Raw genomic sequence first — 24,717 nt, forward strand, 5'->3', positions numbered from 1 at the left:
CGTTTCATTTACAACTTTTATATCTCAAAATTAATTTTAAAAGAAAGACATTAGTAATTGTTAGAGCAGGTAAACAGTATATACAATTCTTAGTAAATCAGGCCGTTAAGACTTCCTTGATCATGTTTGTTAAGCAGATGTGGTTCCATGGCTTTCTAGAAATATCTTGTCTGAAACAGACCACATGAAAGATGCCCCACACAGCAGAGGTACAGATACTATCATGGGCAAGCTAAGGAATATTGGAAAAGACATTGAACCAAAAGGCCTATACTGGATTTGATCAATAGTGTTGACCTTTGACATTTCTAAGGAACTTCATGGTTGTCGAACTATCTTATTCGAAGCTCACAACAGTGTCTGGTTAGGGAGGGCCAGATTCAATATCCATGTCAAAGATTAGAAAATTGAGGTTCAGAAGAATTAAGTGACATGTAGAAAAGGGGCAGAGCACCTGTATTTTCCAAGAGCTGAAAGCCTTCTCTAATTTATCTACTCAATAAATCCCACTCCAGTAGTTAATAGTAGTTGCTAGAACCTAGACAGCATCTTCTTGCTGGCTGAGTTCACATTTGGCAGCCTTCTCTACCCACTTTCTATTTGAACCTGAGTGGACTGACTCACATTCAAAATCCAATTTTAGAACCTAGTGCGCATTCTCCCAAAGGGATTTTCCAGCCAGTCGGAAGTTTGCCGTCAAGAACAGCATTCAGCCTCCCTGCTGTCATAGTCGCAGGTGATAAATGACATGGTGTTGGGCTTGATAACACAGCCCCATGCTGCCTGGCAACAACAGCTATTCTGTAATGTGGACTTTACATCAAAACCTTAGTCAAGGTCAAAGGAAACCTCCTGTTACTTTTTATCCTTCTGTAGCCAGCCTGTCAATGAACATGCATTTGGTAAGTTCCTTCAGCTTCATAATGTAGCCAGGAGAGGACACACTTAGGGGTAGCAACACATTAAAAAAATTAACACACTGCCCATGAGAATTGACGCTTCTGAAAGTAAATTCTAGCTCTTCCTCCTCACTCCTGCAAACCCGTTCCCCACCAGGTTCTTCTCTATCTCAATCAACAGCGAGTCAGCTTTTGCAGCTTGTCAACTGGAAACCTTAGAGTCACTCCTTTCTTTTTTCACACTCTATTTCCAATCCTTTAGCAAATTTCGTTGGCTCTAACTTCAAATTCCATCTAGAGTCCATACCACCTCTACTGAGACCTCCCTGGTCTGTCACCTGGATCATTGGAATGGCTTCCACGTGCATCTCCCTGAACAGCCCTTGGCTGTTTCTTGGCACCCAGTTTCTTCTCAAGGTGGCAGCTAATGGATCGCACTGTCATCTAGGTAGACCGCATCACTCCCTCCACCCAAACACCTCCAACTCGGAGATTAAGCTGAAGCAAAATCCTACAAAGTCCCATATTCCATCATTACCTATTACTCTTCCTCCTAGCCTACACATCTCCAGGGCCTCTAGAATTCTCTTTCTCTTGCATCCTATAGTCTATTCTCTCTCCTCTGGGATTTAGCCCAGCCCCACCCTCCCTGAAATGCTCCTCCCTGTGATATCATAGCTGGCTTGCTCACCTCCTTCTAGTCTTGGCTTAAATGTTACCATATTAGGAGGCTTTCTGAGACCACCCCATTTAAAACTGCAGGCAGCATCCTTCTCCCCAGCACGTGTACACACACACACACACACACATCCCCCTCCCTGGCATTTCTTGTCTCCTTCCCTGCCTTATTTATCCCTATAGCATGCATTACCTTTTTTTTTTTTTTGGTATGATTTTATTTATTTAATTGACAGAGACACAGTGAGAGAGAGGGAACACAAGCAGGGGGAGTGGGAGAGGGAGAAGCAGGCTTCCCGCTGAGCAGGGAGCCCTGTGTGGGGTTTGATCCCAGGTTCCTGGGATCATGACCTGAGCCTAAGGCAGATCCTTAACGACTGAGCCCTCTAGGAGCCCCCATGCATTACCTTCTAACACATTAAAGAACACACTTGTTTTGCCTAACTCTCCTCCTAGAATGCTTGCTCCAGAGAACAGGGATTTTTGTTTCTTTTGTTCCCTGCAGTTTGCCCAGCGCCTCGTACAAGTCTGGCACACAACAGATGCTGATTACGTATTTGTTGAATAAATTAGATTGGCAAAGATGACAAATTAGATGGTGACTTGATTGGCAGGAGTGTAGGGAAATAGATACTTTCGCACGTTACCCGTCAGAGTGCAAATTGGAATTGCCTCCTTGGAGAGCAATCTGGCAAGATCTCTATTAAAATTTTTAAAAAGGCCTTACCAAGACCCAGCATTGAGCTGCCAAGTATTTACTCAATAGATACACATGTCCAAATGTGTAGTTCAAGGATGGTCACTGGTGCATTATTTTAATGAGAAAAGGCCAGAATGAACTGAAATGTCAGTAGGTAGGGGTCTGCTTGAATAACATGGGAATCGGTATGACCGTATAATAACCTTTAAAATGACAGAGGAAGATAGACCCGTATTGCTGTAGGTCTCCATGATCTAATGAGTGGAACAAGCCAGGGCGCAAATGTGGGATGTATGCTACCATTTGGGTTTCAAAAAAAAAAAAAGGAGTGGGCCGGAAGTACACATACTTACAAGTTCGTACAAGCATACATACGTTTATAAATAAGCACATAAAGAGCTCTGGAAAATTGCAAGAAACTAATGATAGGGGTTGCCTGTTCTGTGTTTTAGGGGCTGGTGAGCTTGAAAACAACTGGAAAATTACGGGAAATGCAGTACTTTAAAAAAACCCGCTTCTGGGGGCGTCTGGCTGGCTCACTGCGGGGAGCTTGGGGCTCCTGATCTGGGTTCGAGTTGGGGCCTGATGCTGGGTGTGGGATTACTTAAATACAAAACGAAACAAAACCAAACAAACCGCTTCGCTAACGTGTCAATCCACGCTCTTCTGCTAGCTTTTACTCCGTGTGGGGCTGACCCGGTAAAAAACGTGCCCTCCACTCTGCTTTGAAGACACGGAGTAGGAAGGAGGACCTTTTATTTCCTTGGGGAGCGAAGCCAATAAAACGTCTGAATGGAGTCCGCCCAGCCTCGTGCCCTGTCACTCCAGGGCAAGCCCCGTCCCTCCCCCAGCCCCGGGCGCCCGTCGGAGGTGCCAGCTGCCTGGAGTCCCCGCTTCCTCCTGAGAGGGCAGCAGCAGAGAGTCTCGGGGACGCATGCGTCCCAACTGGCCCCCGGGGAATTAAAAGAAAGGGAGGGGGGAAGCCCCAACCAAACGGGCGCCCCAAACAAAACCCAAGTGGAGGAAAGCGCGCGGCCACGCAGACCCCGGGCCCTGCAGGCGTCCCGGCCTCGCCCGCGTCCCCGGCCGCGGCGTGATGCGCACGGACCGGCCCGCGACGCCCGGGCCGCCACTGTCCCCGCACCTGGACGCCGGCCGGGTGGCCGTGCCCCAGCCGCGCTCGCTCGCCGCCGCGGCCGTGTCCCAGTGTGCCGGCGCCGCGGGGCCCCTCGCTCCCCATGGGGCCGCGGGACTGGCTGAGGACCGTGTGCTGCTGCTGCCCGTGCAGGTGCCTGGAGGAGCCCGCCGCGCCGGAGAAGGAGCCCCTGGTCAGGTGGGTGCGCGCCCCGGGGCCGCCGTCTGCGCTTCCGTGGCGGCGGCCGGCGGCGCGGAGCCGGGTACCCGTGTGCCCGTCCGAGCCAGGGAGGGGGGCTCGCTTCACGGTCGCACCGAGGCGCCCACTCAGCCCCTCGGCCTCCGCCCGGAGATCCTGTCCCGTGGGTAGGAGTTTTGTCCGCGAGCGCAAACCTCCGGAGGCGCGGGAGACCCAGGTGGACGCCCGCGGGAAGCGCCAAGGGAAGCGCGGAAGAGAAGTTGGCGTCGGGGTCGGTCTGGAGGACCTGCGGAGACCGTGTCTTTAATAGGCGTATTTCAGTGAAAAAGGCGACTGTGAGTTTCTAGTTCGTCCAGGAGAGAAGTTGGGTACGGTGCCTTCAGTTTTATTACCAAAGAAAGACCATTATAAGTGACTGAGCCGCCGTAATATTTTTCACATTAAACAAAACAAAACAAAAATGCTTATTTCCTGTAGGGACAGCCTGTTGACTAGGATGTTGACTCATTACAGGTTCGGTTAGGAAGTGTGAGGAAATGGAACGCAGGTTGGCAGTGAGTGCGCTTAGTGGCTCTGTGGAAGGGGCCATGCGACACAGTTTTGTTCTGGGCTGTCATGTTAAGCAAATTAATTTTGTACCTTCGCAGTGATGAAATGAGGGTTCCATTAGGTCATGTTTAGGGGGTAGTTTCTTATGAAACCTGCAGCTAACATGATAAAGCTTTTCTAAGTTTGCAAAAGCATGATTTACCTTTTCTTACTCGGTCAAGTCCAAACACTTCCCGTGACTTAGGAGGTCTTACGTAACCCCTTGCTGCCTGTCCACTCTTATTTTCCAGTGTATTAAATACTGTGCACTCCTTGATTTAATCAGACAGGCATCCTTGCTGTTCTAGGGACAATTCAACCTTCTTATTTCCCCCAAGCTTGCCTCAAGAAATGACCTTTATCCTCCCTTCCTGCCTTCCCCCCCAACCAGCTAAATGCTGGTTCTCAAGCCACCCCCCACCCCCCTTCCCCGCAGCAGCTCTCTTTGATGACTCTGAGCTCATTCATCTCTCACTCCCATGACTTAGGATTTAGAATTCACCATCTGCCTCTCACTGTTTAGTGAGCGCACATGTGTGTAAATATATATGTAATGTCAGCTTTATATACAGAAACAACTGTACACACGATGCACAAACTTTTGTGAGCTCTTGCTGATGGTTTCAACAAGAAACCTAGACTATTAGGATAATATGGACAGGGAGACAGCTAGTCAACCACCCTCAGACTACAAAGAAGTAAGTAACAATCTGGAATTTGATGCTTGCTTGTATGCGCAACTCGTCAGTATTCAGTGTAACGAGAATACAGTACTGATTCTCAGTGTCTTGGGTCTTTCCAGTTTTCCATCCCGATTGCTATTCGAGTTAATAGTTTTGGTTATTTAAAAATCTTCACCTGCCCGGTTTGCATTGGAAGGCAGTGAATTTTGTAAGTGATTTTCAGAAGAGCCTAGTGTTCATGAGTCAGAATGCCTAGGGTGAAAATCCCAACTGGGTGACTGGGCATAAATTATGAAACTTATTTCTGCCTTAATTTCCTCATCTGTAAAATGGGGAGGACAGCAGTGTGTTCCTCAAAGGGTTGCGGTGAGAAAGAAAATGAGCTAATCCATGTAAAGTGTTGAGCAGAGTGTTCTGACCCATAGCAAACAACCAATAAATTCTTGTTAGTGTTAATTATCGTTGTTATTCTTCTGAGCATGCGGATATGAGTGGACTGGTCTTCTGTGGCTTAGTGTCAATCCTGGCATCATTTCAGTGCAATCCCATTTGGGAAGAGCGGCCTGTTTGTGGAAGTGTGGAGCAGTGATAGGTGTGTGTATGGGGAACTGTATGTTCTTCCTTACTGAAGTCACCATGAGGTGTCATTTGAAATCTTTTTTTGTTTGTTTATTTATTTTTAAAGTGGGAATTTCTGTGGTTTTTCATATATTCAGAAAGTTGTGTAATCGTCTCCCTTATCTGAGAGAGAACATTTCCCTCAAGTCCCAACGAAATGCCACACCCCTTAGCAATCACTCGCCACTCCCCCTTCCTCAGCCCTAGATTTGCCTCTTCTGCAAGTTGCTTATAAATGGAATCTTAACACTCTTTGGCCTTGGGCACCTGGCTTCTTTCACTCCAAATCGTGTTTTTGAGTTTCGGCTGCATTGTAGCATTTATTATCACTTCATTCCTTTTTAAGGCTGAATACCCTTTTTATGTTTGGCTTCTTTACATATTATTTACCTGTTCACCAACGGATGGGCATTTGGGTTGTTTCCACTTTGGGGCTGTGATCGTCTGCGCACAAGTTTTTGTGTGGATGTAAGTTTTCGGTGACCTTGGGTACATCCCTAGAAGTGGGATGCTGGGTCATACAGGAATCCTCCATTTAACTTTTGGACAAACTGCCAGACTGTTTCGAAAAGTGGCCGGTTTGAAATCTTGATGTGGTGAAATCATGGGGCCAGATGGTCTTAATTTTTATTTTATGGAGACTTCTTTATGTCTTTTTTTTTTTAATATTTATAAAAAAAGGGTTTTGTATATATGCTCTCCCCCTAACTAAATCGTTTATGGTGAGGTAATGGTTTTCAAGTTTTGTTTCAGGCCGCAAGGGAGCAGTGCTGGAAAGAGGTGTGGTTGGGGAATGACAAGTGTCATTTGTCTACATGGTCACTTGCGGGCCTCTTCCAAAATGCACCAGGGATTCTCGTGAGTTCAAGAAAAGCAACTCTGAGTCTCATCTCCTTTGCCAATCTGATCTTGCCTTTTATGTTTTGACCTTGTTCTTTTTTTGGCTTTTCTAGAACTTTATACCTGAAGGGAAATGCCTGTGCCTTGTCTGCTTTGTGTCTGTGTTTCTCTCTGTTCTTCGTTTCCCCTTTTTCTAGAAAAAGAATTTCTCCTTTTTTAGGAATGCCTGAAAATTCATCCTGATACTGCCCAGCCCTTCAATTACCACCCTTTGCTTTCTTTTGTGACGGGCGCAAAGGTCTTGAAAGAGTTGTCAACTGTCCCCCCTACCCCCCACTTTCTTCCTTATCACCCATTCACCATGAAATCTGCTTTCTCTCTTTTTTAAAAATATTTTTAAAATATTTATTTATTTTCGGGTGGGAGAGGAGCAGAGGGAGAGAGAAAGCCAGAATCCCAAGTTCCTTAGTGGCTCCTTGCAATGCAAGGCATGGATGGACTTGGAAGTCCTGATGAACAGGGAGCCAGATTCGGGGCTTGATCCTAGGACCCTAAGATCACAACAGGAACGGAAATCAAGAGTCGAAGGCTCAACTGACCACCCCACCCAGGTGCTGCTGAAATCTGGTTTCTGGCTTCTGCCTGGTGACATGAAAATTGCTCTCTTGCAAGTCACAAGAAATAGAAATCCGATGTTTTTTCGTTGGTGCGTGGGCCATACCTCTGTGCTGACCGTCTGCGCTTGCTTTCACACTTCCTCTTTCCTGGCTTGTCTGATTCTCCGGTTTCTGCCTGTGATCGTTCCTGTCATGCTGGTCTCCCCCTGGTGTGTGGTTTACAATGCCATATTTGTTAGATAGACATCTTATTTTTTTTCCGACTTCTTAAGCTTTGCTCTGTTCTCCAGGCCCGTTTCAGCTGCCTCCTTTGTGATGCAGCCTTAGAAAGTCTCCCCAAGCAGTTATGGCATCTCTTTACTTTCTGTTTACCCCTTGGGTCTCTTATGGTTATGACTTTTCTAAGGGGGGGCTGCAACCGTAGCTTGATTGGAGGTTCTGGTCTAGATTAGAGGGGCTAAATCCAGCTCCCCTGACTCCTCCTGTGCCCAGCACAGTGCTCAACATGGAGTAAGAACGGAATAGCTCCTTTTTGATTGGTAATGATGATAATGCTATTTACTTGTTAATTTCCATGTGTAAATTTTCTAAAAAATGTATTTAAGACAAAACGCTGTGAAGACTAATAGAGTCAACACACGCATGCACCCAGCATCTGCCTTTAGAAAGCAGCGATGGAGTTGAACCCCCCAACGTATCTCTCCTGACTGCATCTACCTTCTTTCTTAACTTTCTAGAAATGGTGCATCCTGGGTATATCTTATTGCACGAGTGAGATTTCCTTGCATACCTTCTGTTGTTAGTCATCCCTAGCCCTGAATGAAATGGGTGTTACTTAGCTCCATTTGGTAAAGGAGGAACCCAAGGCTTAGAGAGTTTAAATGAATTCAGAATCCCAGTTGGGAAGTCGGAGAGCCAGAATTTGAATCCATGTCTGTCAGACTTCCAAATCCATGCCTTGCATTGTAAAAAAATTCAGAAAACTACCAAATGTTTTCCGAAAGTAATATAAGATTTATGCACAAGAAACTGGTGGATATCAGTGGCCTTGGCTCCTGTCTGTTTTGGCCCCTTTCTCCTTCCCTTCTTCCATGTCCTTTGTGGGTAAAGTAGAAGTAGAAGCAACCTGGCCCTGTGAACCAAGCCCAGGGGGAGTTAGGAGACCTGAGTCCTAGTTTCAGCTATTAACTGACTGTGGGATTTGTGGGGGTGGGGGCGGACCTCCCTTATCTTCCTCAAATTCTACTTTCTTCTTTTGCAAAATGAGATCAGACTTTTTTTTTGGTAATTTTATTTTATTTTTTTTCAGTGTTCTAATATTCATTGTTTATGTACCACACCCAGTGCTCCATGCAATACGTGCCCCCGTTAATACACACCACCAGGCTCACCCAACCCCCGATCCCTCCAAAATTCTCAGTTTGTTTCTCAGAGTCCACAGTCTCTCATGATTCAGCTTCCCCTCCAGTTTCCCCCAATTCACTATTCCTTTCCTTCCAATGTCCTTCGTGTTATTCCTTATGCTCCAGAAGTATGTGAAACTGTATGATAATTGACTCTGCTTGACTTAACTTCACTCAGCATAATCTCTTCCAGTCCCGTTCATGTTGATACAAAAGTGGGGTATACATTCCTTCTAATGGAGACATAATACTCCATTGCATATATGGAACACATCTTCTTCTTCTTTTTTTTTTTTTTAAAGATTTTATTTATTTATTTTTCAGAGAGAGCGAGCAAGCACAGTCAGACAGAGTGGCAGGCAGAGGCAGAGAGAGAAGCAGGCTCCCTGCCGAGCAAGGAGCCCGATGTGGGACTCAATCCCAGGATGCTGGGATCGTGACCCAAGCCAAAGGCAGCCGCCTAACCAACTGAGCCACCCAGGGGGCCCTGGACCACATCTTCTTTATCCATTCGTGTGTTGAAGGGCATCTTGGTTCTTCCCACAGTTTGGCAACTGTGGCCATTGGTGCTATGAACATTGGGGTACAGATAGCTCTTCTTTCCATGACATCTGTATCTTTGGGGTAAATACCACATAGTGCAATTGCAGGGTCATAAGGCAGCTCTATTTTTAATTTCTTAAGGAATCTCCAAAGTGGCTGCACTAACTTGCATTCCCACAACAGTGTAAGAGGGTTCCCCTTTCTCCACATCCTCTCCAACACTAGCTGTTTACTGTCTTGTTAATTTTGGCCAATCTAACTGGTGTCAGGTGGTATCTCAGTGTGGTTTTTATTTGAATCTCCCTGATGGCTAATGATGATGAAATGTTTTTTATGTGTCTGATAGCCATTTGTATGTGAGATCAGACTTTAAAAAAAAAAGATTTATTTGTTTTTAAGAGCGAGAGGGTATGCGAGCAGGGGAGAGGCAGAGGGGGAGGGAGGGAAAGATGCCTCAAGCTGACTCCTCGCTGAGCTCGGACCTCAGTGCTGGGCTCTATCTCATGACCCATGACCTGAGCTGAAATCAAGAGTCCCACTCAAGCGATTGAGCCACCCAGGCTCCCTGTGGGATCAGACTTTGATGTAGGATCTTGCAGGGCTGTCCCAGGCTTGATGCAAATTCTCCTCCTCCTGTGGGCTTGTGTCCACTGAAATTGTTTGACTTGGACTCCAGGGCCAGCGAGACCGTCTGTGGTACAGGGAGAGAACCTGAGGGCCCAGGGCATATGAAGGACAAGCAATTGTCCAACTCCTAGCTGCTCACGGCTGTTTCACCAGCAAATAGGTGAGGTCATCTCTATTGCCAGGAAGCTTGAGAACAGGTCTGGATAAAGGACGTAAGACCTGACCTTCACACCAGGCTTTAGGGCTGAAGAAAGCCAGAGGTTTTGGTCAGTCTCTGTTTTCTTCCCTTCACTCTGATTTTAGGACAGAGTCATCTAAGACTCATTTTTTAATCATCTTGGAAGGTTTGACATTCTGCTTGCCATTCTTCCCTGCACGGCCTGTATTCCTAAAGTAAATAGTGATCAAAACCACAAGGAAACAATGTGCACTGAGGCCCAATGGATTGTTTTGGATTGTTCTGGAATGGGTAGGTGGTCGATCATTTGTCTGTAAAATAGTGAATAGCTTTTGGGCTCAAGGTTTTATGTGACTAATGGAAAGAAACACATGGGGTGTTTATCATTAGTTTCCTAGGGCTGGCACAGCAAAGTACCATGAATCTGGTAGCTTAAATAAACAGAAATATGTTCGTTCACACTTCTGGAAGCTGGAAGGGCTCTAGGGAGAATTGCTTCTTGCAGGTTCCAGCTTCTGGTGGCTGCCGGTGTCCTTGGCTTCTGGCTGCCCACCTCCGGTCTTTGCCTCTGTTTCCCTCTGTGTGCCTCTCCTCCTGTCTCAAACACTCCTCTCTTTGCTCTTATAAAGATACCAGTCACTGGATTTAGGGGTCATCGTAAATCCAGCTGCAAAACCCCTATTTCTGGATGAAGTGCCATTTCACAGGAACCGGGGGTTGGGACTTGGACAGATCTTATGGGGGGACACTATTCAACCCACTACAGGGTACTTTTGGGAAAATGTTCGAGCTCAGAGCATTCGTTTTTATTTCACTTTTATAGCACGGCTTTCTTCCATCCGTGCTAAAAGCATGCCTTGCCATATAAAAATTGCCCTGAGCATGAGTTGTGGCCCTTGAAATGTCATGATTCTGGAAGCACAGCTGCAGTCAGCCTTTGAGCAGAGCGATGTCCCATCCTCCGGCCCCAGAGTCCACTGCTGTATGATGTCCCACGGGACAGACCTCAGAGATCTGGATGAGCCTTCGATGCAACGTGAAGGAACTGGCATGCAAATGTCACACTCTAAAGCCTGTTCACCAGGGTCCCTCTGAAGACTTTCGGGGAAGTACAGGTCTGACGCTCTCATTTGTATTCACGCCAATCTCTGATTTTTACTGGCTGTCGGTAACCGATAAGCACCACGACAGTCCAGTTGTTGAAAAGCCAAAGAAGAAAGGGAGAGAATTACAACCGTGGCTGAGTTTTTAATCGTGGCTCTCTCTTAAGCCACCTGAGAGAGCCACGTGATGAGCGACCACATCGCCTTAGCTCCCGGCTCTCCTCCACGACCTCTCCTCCACGACATCTTATTCTTTATATTTCGACTCGCTAGCATTGAACTCAGGGCCAGCAGCCCTCTCACTGCTGTCTGGATGGAGCTTATCTAACCCACGGGTTTGAGGGCTTTCAGCACTATGCTTGGGGGCCATTCCAAACAGTGGAATCACCAATAAAAAACACAGAAATGCAAAAAAACTTGGCACCAGATACATGACGGAAAGGACACTTGTCTGCACTATGAGAGCTGAGCCTAGCAAGCAGGGCATCGTGCAGAGGAACCCAGCTGGTGACGTGCCCCTTGAATGCTGCAGAAGCAGCACCAGCATCAATCTGGGATGACAGATTTTAGTAAGTGGGTAAGTGTGCGAACGTGGGAACAGTGAAGCGGAGCCGTCTGCAATCCCCACTTGATGGTTGAAGAAACTGAGGCTCAAGAGCTTCAGTGACTTGCTCAGAGGCATGCTTGGCTGAGCTTGGATTCAAATCCTATTATATTTCATCACTGTAGAAAGAGCGGGGACTGCCTCATATGCAGGGAGATGTGCAACTAGCTGCTAACGTGGTGTGTGCTAGAAACTGTGTTTGCAGCATCGTTAGAACCTGGGGTCGAAAGCCCTAAGCTCATGTTCCTGTGTTCGGGCTGCCCGTGGGAAAGCAGGTGCCCATGGGAAAGAAGGGTGGGGGGTTAAAGACACTCGGGAGGCACTCAGCACCGGTTCGAGAGGAACAATAATCCTTTACATGTGCGGAGTTTTTCATTTCACAGTGTGGACTCACATGACCTCTGAGCTGAATAAATTGTCTTCCACCCTTGGAAGGGCTTAAAGAAACGTTGGCTGAAGAGTTCGCGTCAGTGAACTCTCTCGGGCTGGCCCAGATGGCCTGACTTTCCCCATAGTGTGATGTCGGGCTCCCCGAGCTGACACAGCTGGGCCACGACTTCCTGTAGAAATTGCAGCTTCAAAGCCCGGAGCCCTGGACTTGACCATGATTCCTAGGAAATGCTTGCAGAGGCACAAAGGATTCCTACTGCAGGAATCAGCTCCCAGCTCGAAGAACCTTTCCCAAAGCCTGGATGCTTAACCTTTTCGAAAGCCAGAGGGGAGAGAGGCAGAGGTCAAGGGCACAGTTCCCAGACCGGGCCTCCAGTCCAATGGGTAGGAGGTGAATGCTTTACCAAGAAGTCAGCCACTCAGGGTGCATAGAGGGATGACTTTTAAAGGTTTTGTTTCCAGGCAACCTCCAGTGTCTCTCTTCCCCTTTCGTGAATTGCATGAGTCAGTCTTAGTGACACTGGAAGTTCCAGAGAAGATGAAATTTCTTTCTCTTACGCAGCCTGTGATCTAGGTTTCCAGGAACTTTTTTTTTTTTTTTTTAAGATTTTATTTATTTATTTCACAGAGAGATCACAAGTAGGCAGCGAGGCAGGCATAGAGAGAGGAGGAAGCAGGCTCCCTGCTGAGCAGAGAGCCTGATGTGGGGCTCGATCCCAGAACCCTGAGATCATGACCTGAGCTGAAGGCAGAGGCCTAACACACTGAGCCACCCAGGCACCTTTTCCTGGAACTTTTTTTCTCTAGATATCTTGAAGTGATCTCAGCTCTTCACATTTGTTTAGAGAGTAAATTCTGCTTCAGTGCTGGGTAAAATAAATTTATTTTGTTAACGATGGAAGTCTTTTTTAGTCTGGTTGATACATATTTGTATGGTGCCTTTTATGTACTGTGCACTCTGTTCTTTTTGGGGCCCTACTTAGGGAATAATTTTGGCGATGCAACATGTATCTAAAATACCCCCCTAAGAGATTACTGAATTCCCTCAATTACTATTTTTTTCCGTAACTTAAAAAAAATTCACATCTGTATATGCGTTATCAGAAACTAAAAACGTGTGTGCCTGGGTGGCTCAGTGAGTTAAGCCTCTGCCTTCAGCTCAGGTCATGATCTCAGGGTCTTGGATGGAGTCCTGCATTAGGCTCTCTGCTCAGTAGGGAGCCTGCTTCTTCCTCTCTCTGTCTCTCTGCCTAATTGCGATATATCTCTGTCAAATAAATTAAAAAAAATTAAAACAAAGGAAACTAAAAACATTAAAAATAGCTACAGTATAAACAACAGCTATAAAGTAACTATACTTATAACTACCATCCGGGCCAGGAGATAACTATGGCTAGCCCTGTATCCCCCACCCCAGATTCTATCTAGATTTTTGTGATAGTCATTTTCTGGCTTTTCTTTAAGGCTTTACCATCTATGTGTGCACCTTGAACATGTATTTTAGTTTTGCCTGCTTTTCAGCTGTACTCAATGACATCCAACTGTGCAAGATCCATCCAGGTTGCAGTGTGTCGATTAACTTGTGATTCTCGGTTTCTGTAGGGTATGCATTTTGCTCACCCATCCTACTGTTGGTGGACTTTTGGGTAGTTTCCACTTTAGGACTGTCACACCAGGCTCCGATTTTAAAGTCAGCACATCAGGTGAAATTTTTCTTCCTTCAGCCATATGGACCTTCCCTTGGGTCCTCAGATGCACAGAGCATGCTTTTGCCTCAGGGCCTTTGCACTTCCTGCTCACCTGCTTAGCATGTTCTTCCTCCACTTACCTGTGTGGGTAACTCCCTCACTCTATCCAGGTCTCTGCTCGAAGTCATTTTATCAGAAAAGCTTCCCTGGCAACCCGTTTTAAAACAGGCCCCCACCCCCTCCCTCTGTCCCTTCATTCACCTGGTATTCCTGCTAGGCCCGGAGCATCACCTGATACAAATGTATGTACTTATTGTCTGCTTCCTCTGGAGAGACGATGAGCTTCACCTTTGTGAACTGAAATAGCTAAAAAATGTTGAGAGTTTGTCTGTGAGTCTGGAGACAGGGATTTCCAGCCTCATTTCGACCATTCAGAGCCCTGTGAACTTGGGAAACAACAATTCATCACTCAACAGAAAATATTTATTTAGCATCTCCTGCATGCCAGGAGCTGTTCTGAGCCCTCTGATACATCACCCCTGGGCCGAGTAGGTAGTGATCCTCTCCTGCTTTTACCCCAATTGGGGAGGAAGCAGCAAACGTAATAAGTAAACGGGAAGATAAACATGTACAGGGAAGAGAAAAGGAGAGCATGGGCAGGGGAGCACGCTTGCCATTTTAAGTAGATTGGTCAGAGCAGGCCTCATGGAGGAGCTGAGGTTTAGACAGATGTGGAGGAGGGGAGGGAAGGGGGCATGTGGGTATCTGGGGGAGAACATTCCAGGTAGAAGGGACAGCCAGGGTGACTGGGGGGTTCAGGGAACAGCGAAGAGGCCAGAGTGGCTGGGGTGTTTTATGGGGCCTAACAGAGCACTGAATGACTGGCTTATAGTCTAGGTCAAGTGGGAGCCACTGCAGGGTTTTGACGGAGGGGTGACGTGGTCTGATTTATACCGTAAGGGGATTATGTTGGCTGTTGTGTTAGGGACAGACTTGGTGGGGTGCAGCAGTCCAGCGGTGGTAGAAACAGTGAGTGGAGGGAGTCCTATGCCAGATGGGAGACCGACCACCCTGGCTCGCCAGACCCCAGACTGTGCTGGGACGTGCCAGTGCCTGCCCCTTATATCCTTGGCTCAGAGTGGTGGGAGATGGATGTGTTTTGCATGTAGAACCAATGGGAGTTTCTGATGGCTTGGAGGTAGGGGATGAGAGAGCCAAGAGTGACGTCAGGATTTTGGCTGGAGCAGTGGGAAGGATAGAGTGTCCAGGATCGGACTGGAGGCTGCTGGTGGGGAGGTCAGGTGGGACAACCAGGTGCTTGGTTGTGACCTTGTGGAGCTCAAGGTGCCTCTCACAGCTCCACAGAAATGGGAAGGAGCAGCACGTGGAGGAGTCTGGGGACACAGGTGTAGACAGGAGAGGGGGTGAGGTGAGCGGGAAAGAGCGGGAGCAGAGCAGAGACCGAGGACTGGGTCCCGTGCTCCTGACTGCTTCCCAGGGTTCTTGTCAGGGCCGTCTTCAAGCCGGGAAGCGCTGGGCGCAGGCATGAGACGTGCTGTCGTGGGGCTCTCGTTCAGCCCCGAGGACAGAAGGCAGGAGGGCAGGGGCCCAGCGGGCAGCAGGGCCGGAAAAGGGGCCCCCGGTTGGGGTTTTTCTTCCTTCACACTGAGGCGAGGGGAGCCTCCGGCGTTGAAGGAAGTCATGGACCTCCATGGCGAAATGCTGAGGAAAACTCTGGCATCTATGGCACCGTGTTGAGACCGGATGAGCCGGTGTGAGGAAGAGCTCGGGTGTCTGGCGGGAGGGGAGGAAGGAAAAAGGCAGGGAGGGGCAGAGAGAGAGAGAGCGAGAGAGAGAGAGAGAGAGAGAGAGAGAGAGGGAACAGCAGCACAGAGGAAGGACGGAGGGGAAAAGAAGGAGAGGGAGAGGATCTTGGCTCCACTGGCTCGTCACTGGGAGGCTTCCTTAGCAAGAGGAAAGGAAAGATCTGGAAGCCAGGGGCTCAGCAGGCAGACCCGTTCTGGGTGGGGAATCAGGTGAGGAGTCCTTAGTCAAGGAGGTGGCACCAAACAGCCTTCGGGGTCTGTTTTTTGAGACCTTTGGTTGCTGTTTACTGGAGATTTTTAAAAAATAATTTACTTATCAGAGAGAGCAGGGGAGGGTAGGGCAGAAGGAGAGACTCTTGAGATGACTCGCTGCTGAGTGTGGAACCCAACACGGGGCTCCATCTCAAGACCCTGAGAACATGACCTGAAACCAAGAGTCGGACTCTCAACCAGTGGTGCCCCCCACCCCCGGCATCCCTATTGGAGATTTTTATCTTTTCACTCTCTTTAGGGCTTCAGCCTTAAGCCAGCCACCTCTGACACGTGGCCTGTTTGTGGGGAGACCCATGGAGCCACTCACTGCAGCTGTGGGTATCAGCAGTGCGCACGGTAGTTCCTGGGCCTGCCAAGGTCTTGTTCGTAGGGAGGACTCACGGGAAGCTCTGGAAACTCTGGGTAAGCAGCCTTAGCCGCTGCCGGCACTTTGCACCCTCGGGCCCCAGGCAGGGAGCCTGGTGCTCCCAGATCTGGAGTCTCCTGGGAGCTGCAGATGGGTTGTTGAAAGAGAAGAGGAGTGACTGGGTCTTGCGCCCCCAGGAAGGACTAGGGGTGGAACCGTCCTACCTGTTGGGAGTGAAAACTGCTTCAGCTTCTAATGTGACTTCAGAGCCTCTTCTCAAATGCTTGAGGTTAATAAAATATTTATTATCAGCAGATTGTGTCCGGGGGCAAAACAGCTGCTCTCACTTTCTATAGAACCTTTTCGAAATCATTCTATGGGGGGGGGTGGGGAGAAGGTCAAAGTTCCTGGTTCAGCACCCCCGTCCCTGCTTTCTGTTTTCCCTGAGCTTCGTGGGTTCAGACCTCAGGGCCTTTGCACTGAATTCTCTTTACACAAGCCTCAGAGTCCTTCACAAGGTTCCCAAGCTGCTTCTCCTGTCATTTGCTTTACACATTTCTTTCTTTCTCTCTTTTATTTCTGGTCTCTCCACCTTATGGGCTTACAGTTTTGAAGTAAAGCAGACTGATGCCTGGATGGGGTGGGCGGTGCAGAAGAAAAGGGTCAGGGTCTAGCCTGCCAGAGCAGAGAATCTGGGATCAGCGAGTCAGGCGGGCTCTGACTGACCCTCCTTCACTTTCATCTGGACCGGAGTGTGGCTGACCAGGTTAGGGTTAGGGTCACATCCCACTCTCAGGAGGGGCGCAGGAGTCCCAGGCAAACAGCACGGGTCAGAGTCGTTGGTCGCCCAGGGGCCAAAGAGCTGGATTCTCTTGCCTGTTTTATGCCATCCCCCTGGGTGTCAGGGACGAGGCAGTCCGAAGCTCACGGGATGCCAGGGCAACTCGGCTTCTAATTAGGGCAGCGTGAGATGTGGAGACCACTGGGGAGGCTCCTCGTGTCTGGAGCATGAGCTCCTTTGAACAGGCCCGGTGCTGACCTCGCTGTGCAGCTGTGTCTGGGTTTGCAGACGAAGCAGGAGAGGCTGTGTTTCACACTGGCCAGAGACATGCGTGTTCCTGTGTGTGTGTGTGTGTGTGTGTGTGTGTGTTGGGGTGAAAGAGAGAGGGACAGATAAAGAGAGAGAGAGAGAGGTGGGCTTTGAGAGGAAGGGGACTAGCCCCGGAGGCACCTATTGTAATGTAAACATGCAAAGGGATTGTGGGTTGGGAGCAGAAAGTGGGCTAGATTACTCGTGGTCCCATGTGCTTGATCACGGATAACGCAGGTGGGTACTGGCGAATTTCTCAACCTCCTGCTTTGGGGGGAGTCTTAGAAAGGTGGCAATGGGGGGTTGTGGCTGACATTTCCTCTAACAGCTCACTTTGCGACAGACACTCGTCACATACTCTGAAAACACCTCCTCTGTGCCTGCTCCTGCCAGGCCATGTGGGATGTTAAGAAGTGCAGAGTACAGTCCCTCCCTGGACGGACTTTCCAGCCTGTTGCAGAGTCCAGACTGACACAAGTGGAACAGATTCGGGGACAAGCTGAAGAGCGGTTTCAGGAAAGTACTAGAGTCTCACGGCCCTGGAGGGAAATGTCCAGTGGCATCGGGAGCCAGGGCGGCGGCCACCGTGAGCCTCTGGGGTCTCCATGCCCGGAGGAGCCGCCCTGGGGGAATTTGCCGGTTTAGAGGGCAACATGCACATGTGCACTGGTTAGCTGAGCCGCTCCATTTGTGGGTGTGTCCCTGTCACCGCGTTTGGATGTCCAGCCTGTGACACGTGGCTGCTTGGAGCCACCCCACTGGGGACCTCATGCTGGGAGGACTGTCAGCTGGCGGTCAGTCCTGGGCAGACGGTCAAGCAATGCCAAAGTCTGGTCTGAGTCTGGTCTGCGTCTGCAAACGGGGTAGTGTTACCTACCCTTCTGACTTCAGACAGCCGTGTGGCAGGAGGGGTGGGACATGGGAGCCCCCAGGCGAAGCTCTGTGTCAGGCAGCCGGGCTTTATCACCGACTGTAAAATCTGCTTAGGCAGAAAGCCATCAAAGGCAGCACGTCTCACATCGTGGACGCCTTTCCAGTGTCTGCCTGCCCTTTGGAGTTCCTCTCGGCCTCACCGTCTGTCTTCCTTGGGACTCCCCTTCTCTCTCCAGTGGCCCTTCCATTCCTGCTGCTTAAGTCTAGCTGTTTCCATCAAAGCCTTTCCTTACTCCCCAGGCCCAGGCCAGTCCTCCGATGCTGCGTCTTCCAGGGGATGGAAGTGCATGGGCATTTCTCCCTAGTCTAGATGGCCAGCCCCGTCCTTGTTCCCAAGCCAGATTCACCTCCCTGTGAACGTCCCATAGGCTCAAGGTCAACCCTGGCCTCCTCTGCATGGGGTCAGTTAAAGGCCTCCGTCTCCCATATCAGCTAGGACTCTGCCCGCCATGGGCTCTAACCTCTCGAGATGCTAGAGTGTGTCCTCCCATGTCCCCTCCTGTCCTATTTCCGTATCTACACCCTTGCTCGTGCTCTCCCAACCAGTATTTCAGACATGTATGGTGAAATATGTATTTATTAGCAGAACTCCACTTTCCTGTGCCGCAAAGCAACCTGCGTTGGAACTCTAACAAATGACATTTAAATCGAGTGGCCTTGTGGTTGTGGCTGGTTCGTGAGCCCCACACCCGCCCCCCTGACAGAGGACCTCAGAGATCATCATGAACACCCGGGATGGCCTCCTAGGCCATGTCTTTGGTCCTTCCTCCCCCTGAATTGTTTCTAAAACCCAGACCTGACAAGGCTCAAAATCCCCTTAAACTTTTCCACAGTTCACACAATAAAGTCCAAAGTCCAGCAGGGTTATCGGTCTGACCCCGAGTGACCTTTTCTTCTTCCCACGCTTCTGTTTCCCTCTGTGCCAGCACTGTGTGGTGTAGCCATACAGGGAGGCTTGGAATCCCCCAGGCCTGTGCTTGCTTCAGGCCTCTGTGCGCTGCCCCCGTCATTCCCTCTGCCCGGAATACCTTTCCCCGGCTTCTCCTCCAGGCACCTGGTGGTGCATTCCTCGGGTCTGGGTTAGAGATCACCTCCACAAAACCTTTCTTGAGCTTCCTTCCCATCACACAGGTTGTCACTCCTTCTCTGGTTCTACGACATTCTGTTTATACTTAAAAAATTTAATTTCACTTATCTCATTGCACTCTTGTCACACTAAGAACCGCACAATGTCCTTTTTGTTTTCATGTCCCCAAAACACCCAGCCTGGCGCGCAGTAAACAGCAGGCATCCATTTCCTGTTTGTGGAATCAGCAACCGAAGGGATGAGTGAATGAATTTGACATGTGCCGCTAGGGCACTGAGGCCTCATCTGTGTTCTCTTTCATTGGCTCATCATCTTTTAAAAAAAAAAAAAAAATTAAATCTAAATTCAATTTAGTTAACATATAGAGTGTTATTAGACTCAGAGGTAGAGTTAGGGATTCATCAGTTGCCAACAACACCCCATGCCCATTCTATCAAGTGTCCTTCTAATGTCCATCACCCAGTTACCCCCTCCCACCCACCTCCCCTCCAGTGACCCTCAGTTTGTTTGCTATGGTTAAGAGTTTCTCATGGTTTGTCACCCTCTCTGATTTCGTCTCGTTTTATTTTTCCTTCCCTTTCCCTATATTCTTCTGTTTTGTTATTTAAATTCCATGTATGAGTGAAATCATATGGTCTTTGTCTTTCTCTGATTGACTTATTTTGCTCAGCATAATACCCTCTAGTTCCATCCCTGTCATTGCAAATGGCAAGATTTCACTCTTTTTTTCTTAATTAAATTTTTATTTTTTATTAACAAATTATTATTATAATGCCCCAGGGGTACAGGTCTGTGAATCGCCAGGTTTACATACTTCACAGCACTCACCATAGCACATACCCTCCCCCATAATCCATAACCCAACCACCCTTTCCCTACCCCCCTCTCTGCCACCAGCAACCCTCAGTTTATTTTGTGAGATTAAGAGTCTCTTATGGTTTGTGTCCCTCCTGATCCCATCTTGTTTCATTTTTTCCTTCCCTAACCCACCAACTCCCCAACGTTGCCTCTCAAATTCTTCATATCAGAAAGATCATATGATAATTGTCTTTCTCTGATTGACTTATTTCGCTCATCATAATACCCTCTAGTTCCATCCACATCGTTGCAAATGGCAAGATTTCATTTCTTTTGATGGCTGCATAGTATTCCATTGTGTGTGTGTGTGTGTGTGTGTGTGTGTGTGTGTGTGTATCACTGCTTCTTTATCCATTCATCTGTTGATGGATATCTAGGTTCTTTCCATAGTTTGGCTATTGTGGACATTGCTGCTATAAACATTCGGGTGCACGTGCCCCTTCGGATCACTACATTTGTATCTTTGGGGTAAATACCCAGTAGTGCAATTGCTGGGTCATAGGGAAGCTCTATTTTCAACTCTTTGAGGAACCTCCATTCCCACCAACAGTGCTTTCCCACTGACAGTGTAAGAGGGTTCCCCTTTCTCCACATCCTTGCCAGCATCTGTTGTTTACTGACTTGTTAATTTTAGCCATTCTGATTGGTGTGAGGTGATATGTTATTGCAGTTCTGGTTTGTATTTTCCTGATGTTGAGTGATGTGGAGCACTTTTTCATGTGCCTGTTGGCCATTTGTAGGTCTTGGTAGAAATGTCAGTTCATGTCCTCTGCCCATTTCTTGATTGAATTCTTTGTTGACTCATCATTCTGAACAAAAGTGCTTTCTGCATTTCTGCCTTTGCTGTGTCAGGCTGCCTACATGACAGCCACATGTGGCCAAGCAGCCTCTGGTTCCCCATAGGTTGCTCCTTTCCCCATCGCTCTGATCTCTTTGTCCAGTCCCAGACCCTACACTTTGCACTGTAGCTAGAGGGATTTCAGGGTCCAGTGTCTTGGCCCCTTGTCTGAGGCAGATAGTGGCCTCCTGCCGACCTTGGTTCCAAGATCCCCCGCCACTTGTGCTCCACTTTTTACAACTGGACCCAAGGGCTTTTGAATGTGTTATTTCATTTGTCTGGAACTCTGTTCTAGAATTACAACTTAAAGCTCAATCACCCCTTCTTTACAATGCCTACCTGATGCTTCCCACCACTGGCTCTACAGTGCGTATCCTAGTTTTTTACTCTATAGCCACCTGGTCATTCATTAATGTGTTTCCCTCCCTGGGCTCTAGTGAGGTCCAAGGATGGGGATTATGTGTCTGTTTTGTTCACAACTTTATGGAGCCCTCTGGTTAACATGGAGTCAGGGCTTCATACATATAATTAGATCAAGGGAATATCCTCGACATGACCCTAGCTGTTCAGTCTCACAGAAACTCACCAGGGCCAGGTGCAAGCAGGTCCTAAGTGAGGCTTAGCCACTTGCCTCCTCCAGAAGTCCCAGCACAGGTAACCACCTTGTAGAGGGTAAATCCTAGAGTGAACATACAAAAATAGGATTACTGAACTTCTTACTCAACAATCCACATTGTCTACTGAATGTATTTGGAGGGCACCAGGGTGGCTCAGTCAGTTAAGCATCTGCATTCAGCTCAGGTCATGATCCCAGGGTCCCGGGGTTGAGTCCCATATCATGCTCCTTGCTCAGCAGGGAACCTGCTTCTCCCTCTGCCTCTCCCCCCACTCATGCTTGCTCTCTCTCTCTGAAGTAAATAAATAAAATCTTTAAAAAAAAAAAAAGGAAAGCATTTGGATATGCATATTTGTTTCTTCACTTTCTTGTAAGGAATTTGATAGTTCATTGCCATCGTGATCTCAGTTTACTGTGCTTCCTTGAACTCATAGCCCGTGAAAAGCTCACCTCTTCAGGTCACTTGTCAATTTCTTCTTTTAATTATACAAGAATTTTATTCCCCTTCCCCCCACTGGATTTCATTTTTCAGTTTTCACTGCTGGGATGTGCAGGGCTCAATTTCCTGATGAACGTAGTAATATCCCTTCTACCCAGGCGTCTGGTTACATCTGTTCTCTGTCATTTTAAAAGCCATTTTTAAAATTATTCTACTGTGCTATGCTTAATTATTTGAGACAGTTCAGGCCTTGTTAGTAGAAATATATGTTTATATATTACATTGTATATTATACAGTATATAACATTTTATTTGCATTACATGTTACAGGCATCTGATGTATATGTTATATACATTATATATATTACAAAACGCTTATACCCTTTTTTTTAAACACCATAGTGATAGCAATCCATATTCTTCATTTGGAGCAACTCTGGCGAGAGACGATGACAAGAATTTGTGGAGCATGCCCCACGACCTGTCCCACACAGAGGCAGATGACGACAGAATCCTGTACAATCTGATAGTCGTTCGAAATCAGCAGGCCAAAGATTCAGAGGTAAGCGGGCGCCGGTCGAGATCTTGCCGGGTGCCATTGATAATGGCCAGTCGGAAAAAGCAGTGACTGAGAAGGCCAGCTTGGAATAAAGAAAAGGAAGCCTGGGGGTGCTAATGTTCGTTAGTCTTGGTCCACCTGCTGGACACACAGATGAGACCGCCTTCTACTTACGACCTCGATGATGCAAGGATTACAGCGCAAGCGAGGCAGTGCTGCGGAAGACGGTGAAGAGAGCGGACCATCTTCCATGGCCTGCTTAGCAAGCCACAGTTAGAAGATTCAGACGGAAGTGGAAGGTGGAAGTGTATTTTGCATTATCACAATTTGTGCATTAGCGGGGTCTGAATTAGTTTTGTTTTTTCTCTTGATAGCTTCTTAAATTGTGCGTGTTGATTAGACAGCCACGTATCATAATTTTTGTGATGAGGCATGAAATTGATCTTTTTTTTTTTTTTTTGGTAGTAGCAATCTTTAAATTAGTAATTTTTCAGCGTAGTTTTAGGTTTATGGAGAAATGGAGCAGAAAATACAGCCACTACGTCCACAGTCCACAGTTTTCCCCATTACCAACATCTTGCATGGGGGGGAGGTACATTTGGTACAGACAGTATTGATACATTTAACTGAAGTCCAGAGTTTACATGTGGGTTCACTCTTTGTAGCATATATTGTACAGGTTTTGACAAATGGATAAAGACAGGGGCTGAAAATACTCTTAGTCAACTCTTATCCCCAAGTTATTGGTATGGGAACATTGGCATATTGAAAAGGAGCAAGCTATAATAAGAGAAAACAACAGGGGAGTCATGTTTTGTTTCCTCATTATGGTACTATGTATAATACAATAAAATAGAATATGATGGGTATTATTTTCCAAATAATACTAAGTTTTCTAAATTCTGTGTTTATCAGTTAGTTCTGAGTGGATACCCTTTTTAAATACAGACGTCATGTTTTACTTTGTATCTTATAGTAATTGAAAAGAATAGGGACATTGAAAACCCCAGACTCTGGCTCTGAAAATAAGTACCAGAGAGGGTCCATGTGTGTTGCTGGGGACAGGTGGCCACAGCAGGGGGTGGGAGGGTCATCTGTTCCTTATCTGGGCTTCTTTATTTTTGCTAATTGGTTGCTTAATTTTTTCCTTTCCCAATCATGCATTAGCAGGAAGTGATAGCTTTCAGAAGAGCCACATGTCTTTTTATTCTGTTTTGGCTTGGATGCCTTTGGGGGGTGGGGTGGGCAGAGTTAGAAGCAGGTGTGGGGGTGGGGATCTTCTGGTTGGGGCGGGGCTGACAGTTGCTTCTAGTCCTTCAGGCCTGGGTGAAGGTGGCCTGGAGTGTCTACAGAGGCTGTGGAGGTGAGTTTTGTCTTGGGTGTGGAGCGCTGATGAGGACGGCCTCTGCTAGACATCAATCACAGGGTTTAACTGTATATTATACAGTATATCATACCCAGCTGTGTTCTGCTCTGTCCCCGGTTTCCAGTGTCCCCTGCACAATTCCATCCTCCGCTAATAACACCGAAAGCACGTCATTGAGCTGCTCCAGCCAAGTCCTGCCACCTGGCTGCCCTTCTGGAGCATATGGACAGGAGCGAGTGACCTGGCTTTCCCTTGATACGAGAGCTACCCCTTCCTTACCCTACTGAACTGGGCTGACCAGGGAGGGTTTCTTTCTGCCGGTGAGGATAGACCTCTTCTGACCCCACTGTGCCCAAAGCTGCTAACAGCAAGAGGGCCAGAGTAGCTGGCGCACCCCTCCTCTCCAAGGCACCTGGATAAAAAATTTTTTCATATTTTTTTTCCAAACACTTGAAATACATATAAAAGCATATGTTAATCTATCCTTCATTTCCCCCCACATTACATACTGCTCCTCACCTTGCTTTTTTAGACCTAGGTCCATTTCAGGATGCTCTAGATTTACCTCATTGTTTTGGGGAGGGTCTCTGATATTCTCTTTCCTGGATTGGCCATCACTTATTCAGCCAGTCCCTAGTAACTTTTATGTTGTTTCAGGGTTTCTGAGGTAGTGTTGCAATGGATATCCATATATACTTGCATGATTTTGGGTAGATTTTTGGGGACAAGAATTGCTAGGTCAGGGTACATTTAAATGCTGGAATTGCCACAGAGCCTCCCCTAGCTTCCTAGGAGAACCTAGGAAAGATCCCTGAGACTGTGGAACGGGGGAGCATTGGAAGCTTATCCTGTGCTCAAAGGGAGCAGCTGCTGAGTTCCAGGCAGCTCTTTGTCATTCTGACAACATGGATCTGGAAGTGCCAGAACTTTTTATTATTCTTTTTAAAGATTTATTTATTTTAGACATTGAGAGAGAGAGAGAGGGAAGGGAGGG

At 47.7% G+C, this 24,717-nt stretch overlaps 1 protein-coding gene across 1 annotated transcript in view; it reads left to right on the forward strand.

Annotated features, from left to right (window-relative positions):
• Window positions 1–3,133: 3,133 nt before the first annotated feature.
• The window catches only part of MREG (melanoregulin), a 60,790-nt gene continuing 39,206 nt past the window's right edge, over window positions 3,134–24,717 (forward strand). Inside the window, exons 1-2 of the mRNA XM_059168110.1 lie at window positions 3,134–3,610; window positions 22,201–22,360. Coding sequence (XP_059024093.1) covers window positions 3,516–3,610; window positions 22,201–22,360 — 255 coding nt within the window. The 5' untranslated portion in view covers window positions 3,134–3,515. The remainder of the gene's footprint in view (window positions 3,611–22,200; window positions 22,361–24,717) is intronic.

This window comes from Mustela lutreola, chromosome 3 (assembly GCF_030435805.1).
Source record: "Mustela lutreola isolate mMusLut2 chromosome 3, mMusLut2.pri, whole genome shotgun sequence".
Lineage (NCBI taxonomy): Eukaryota > Metazoa > Chordata > Mammalia > Carnivora > Mustelidae > Mustela > Mustela lutreola.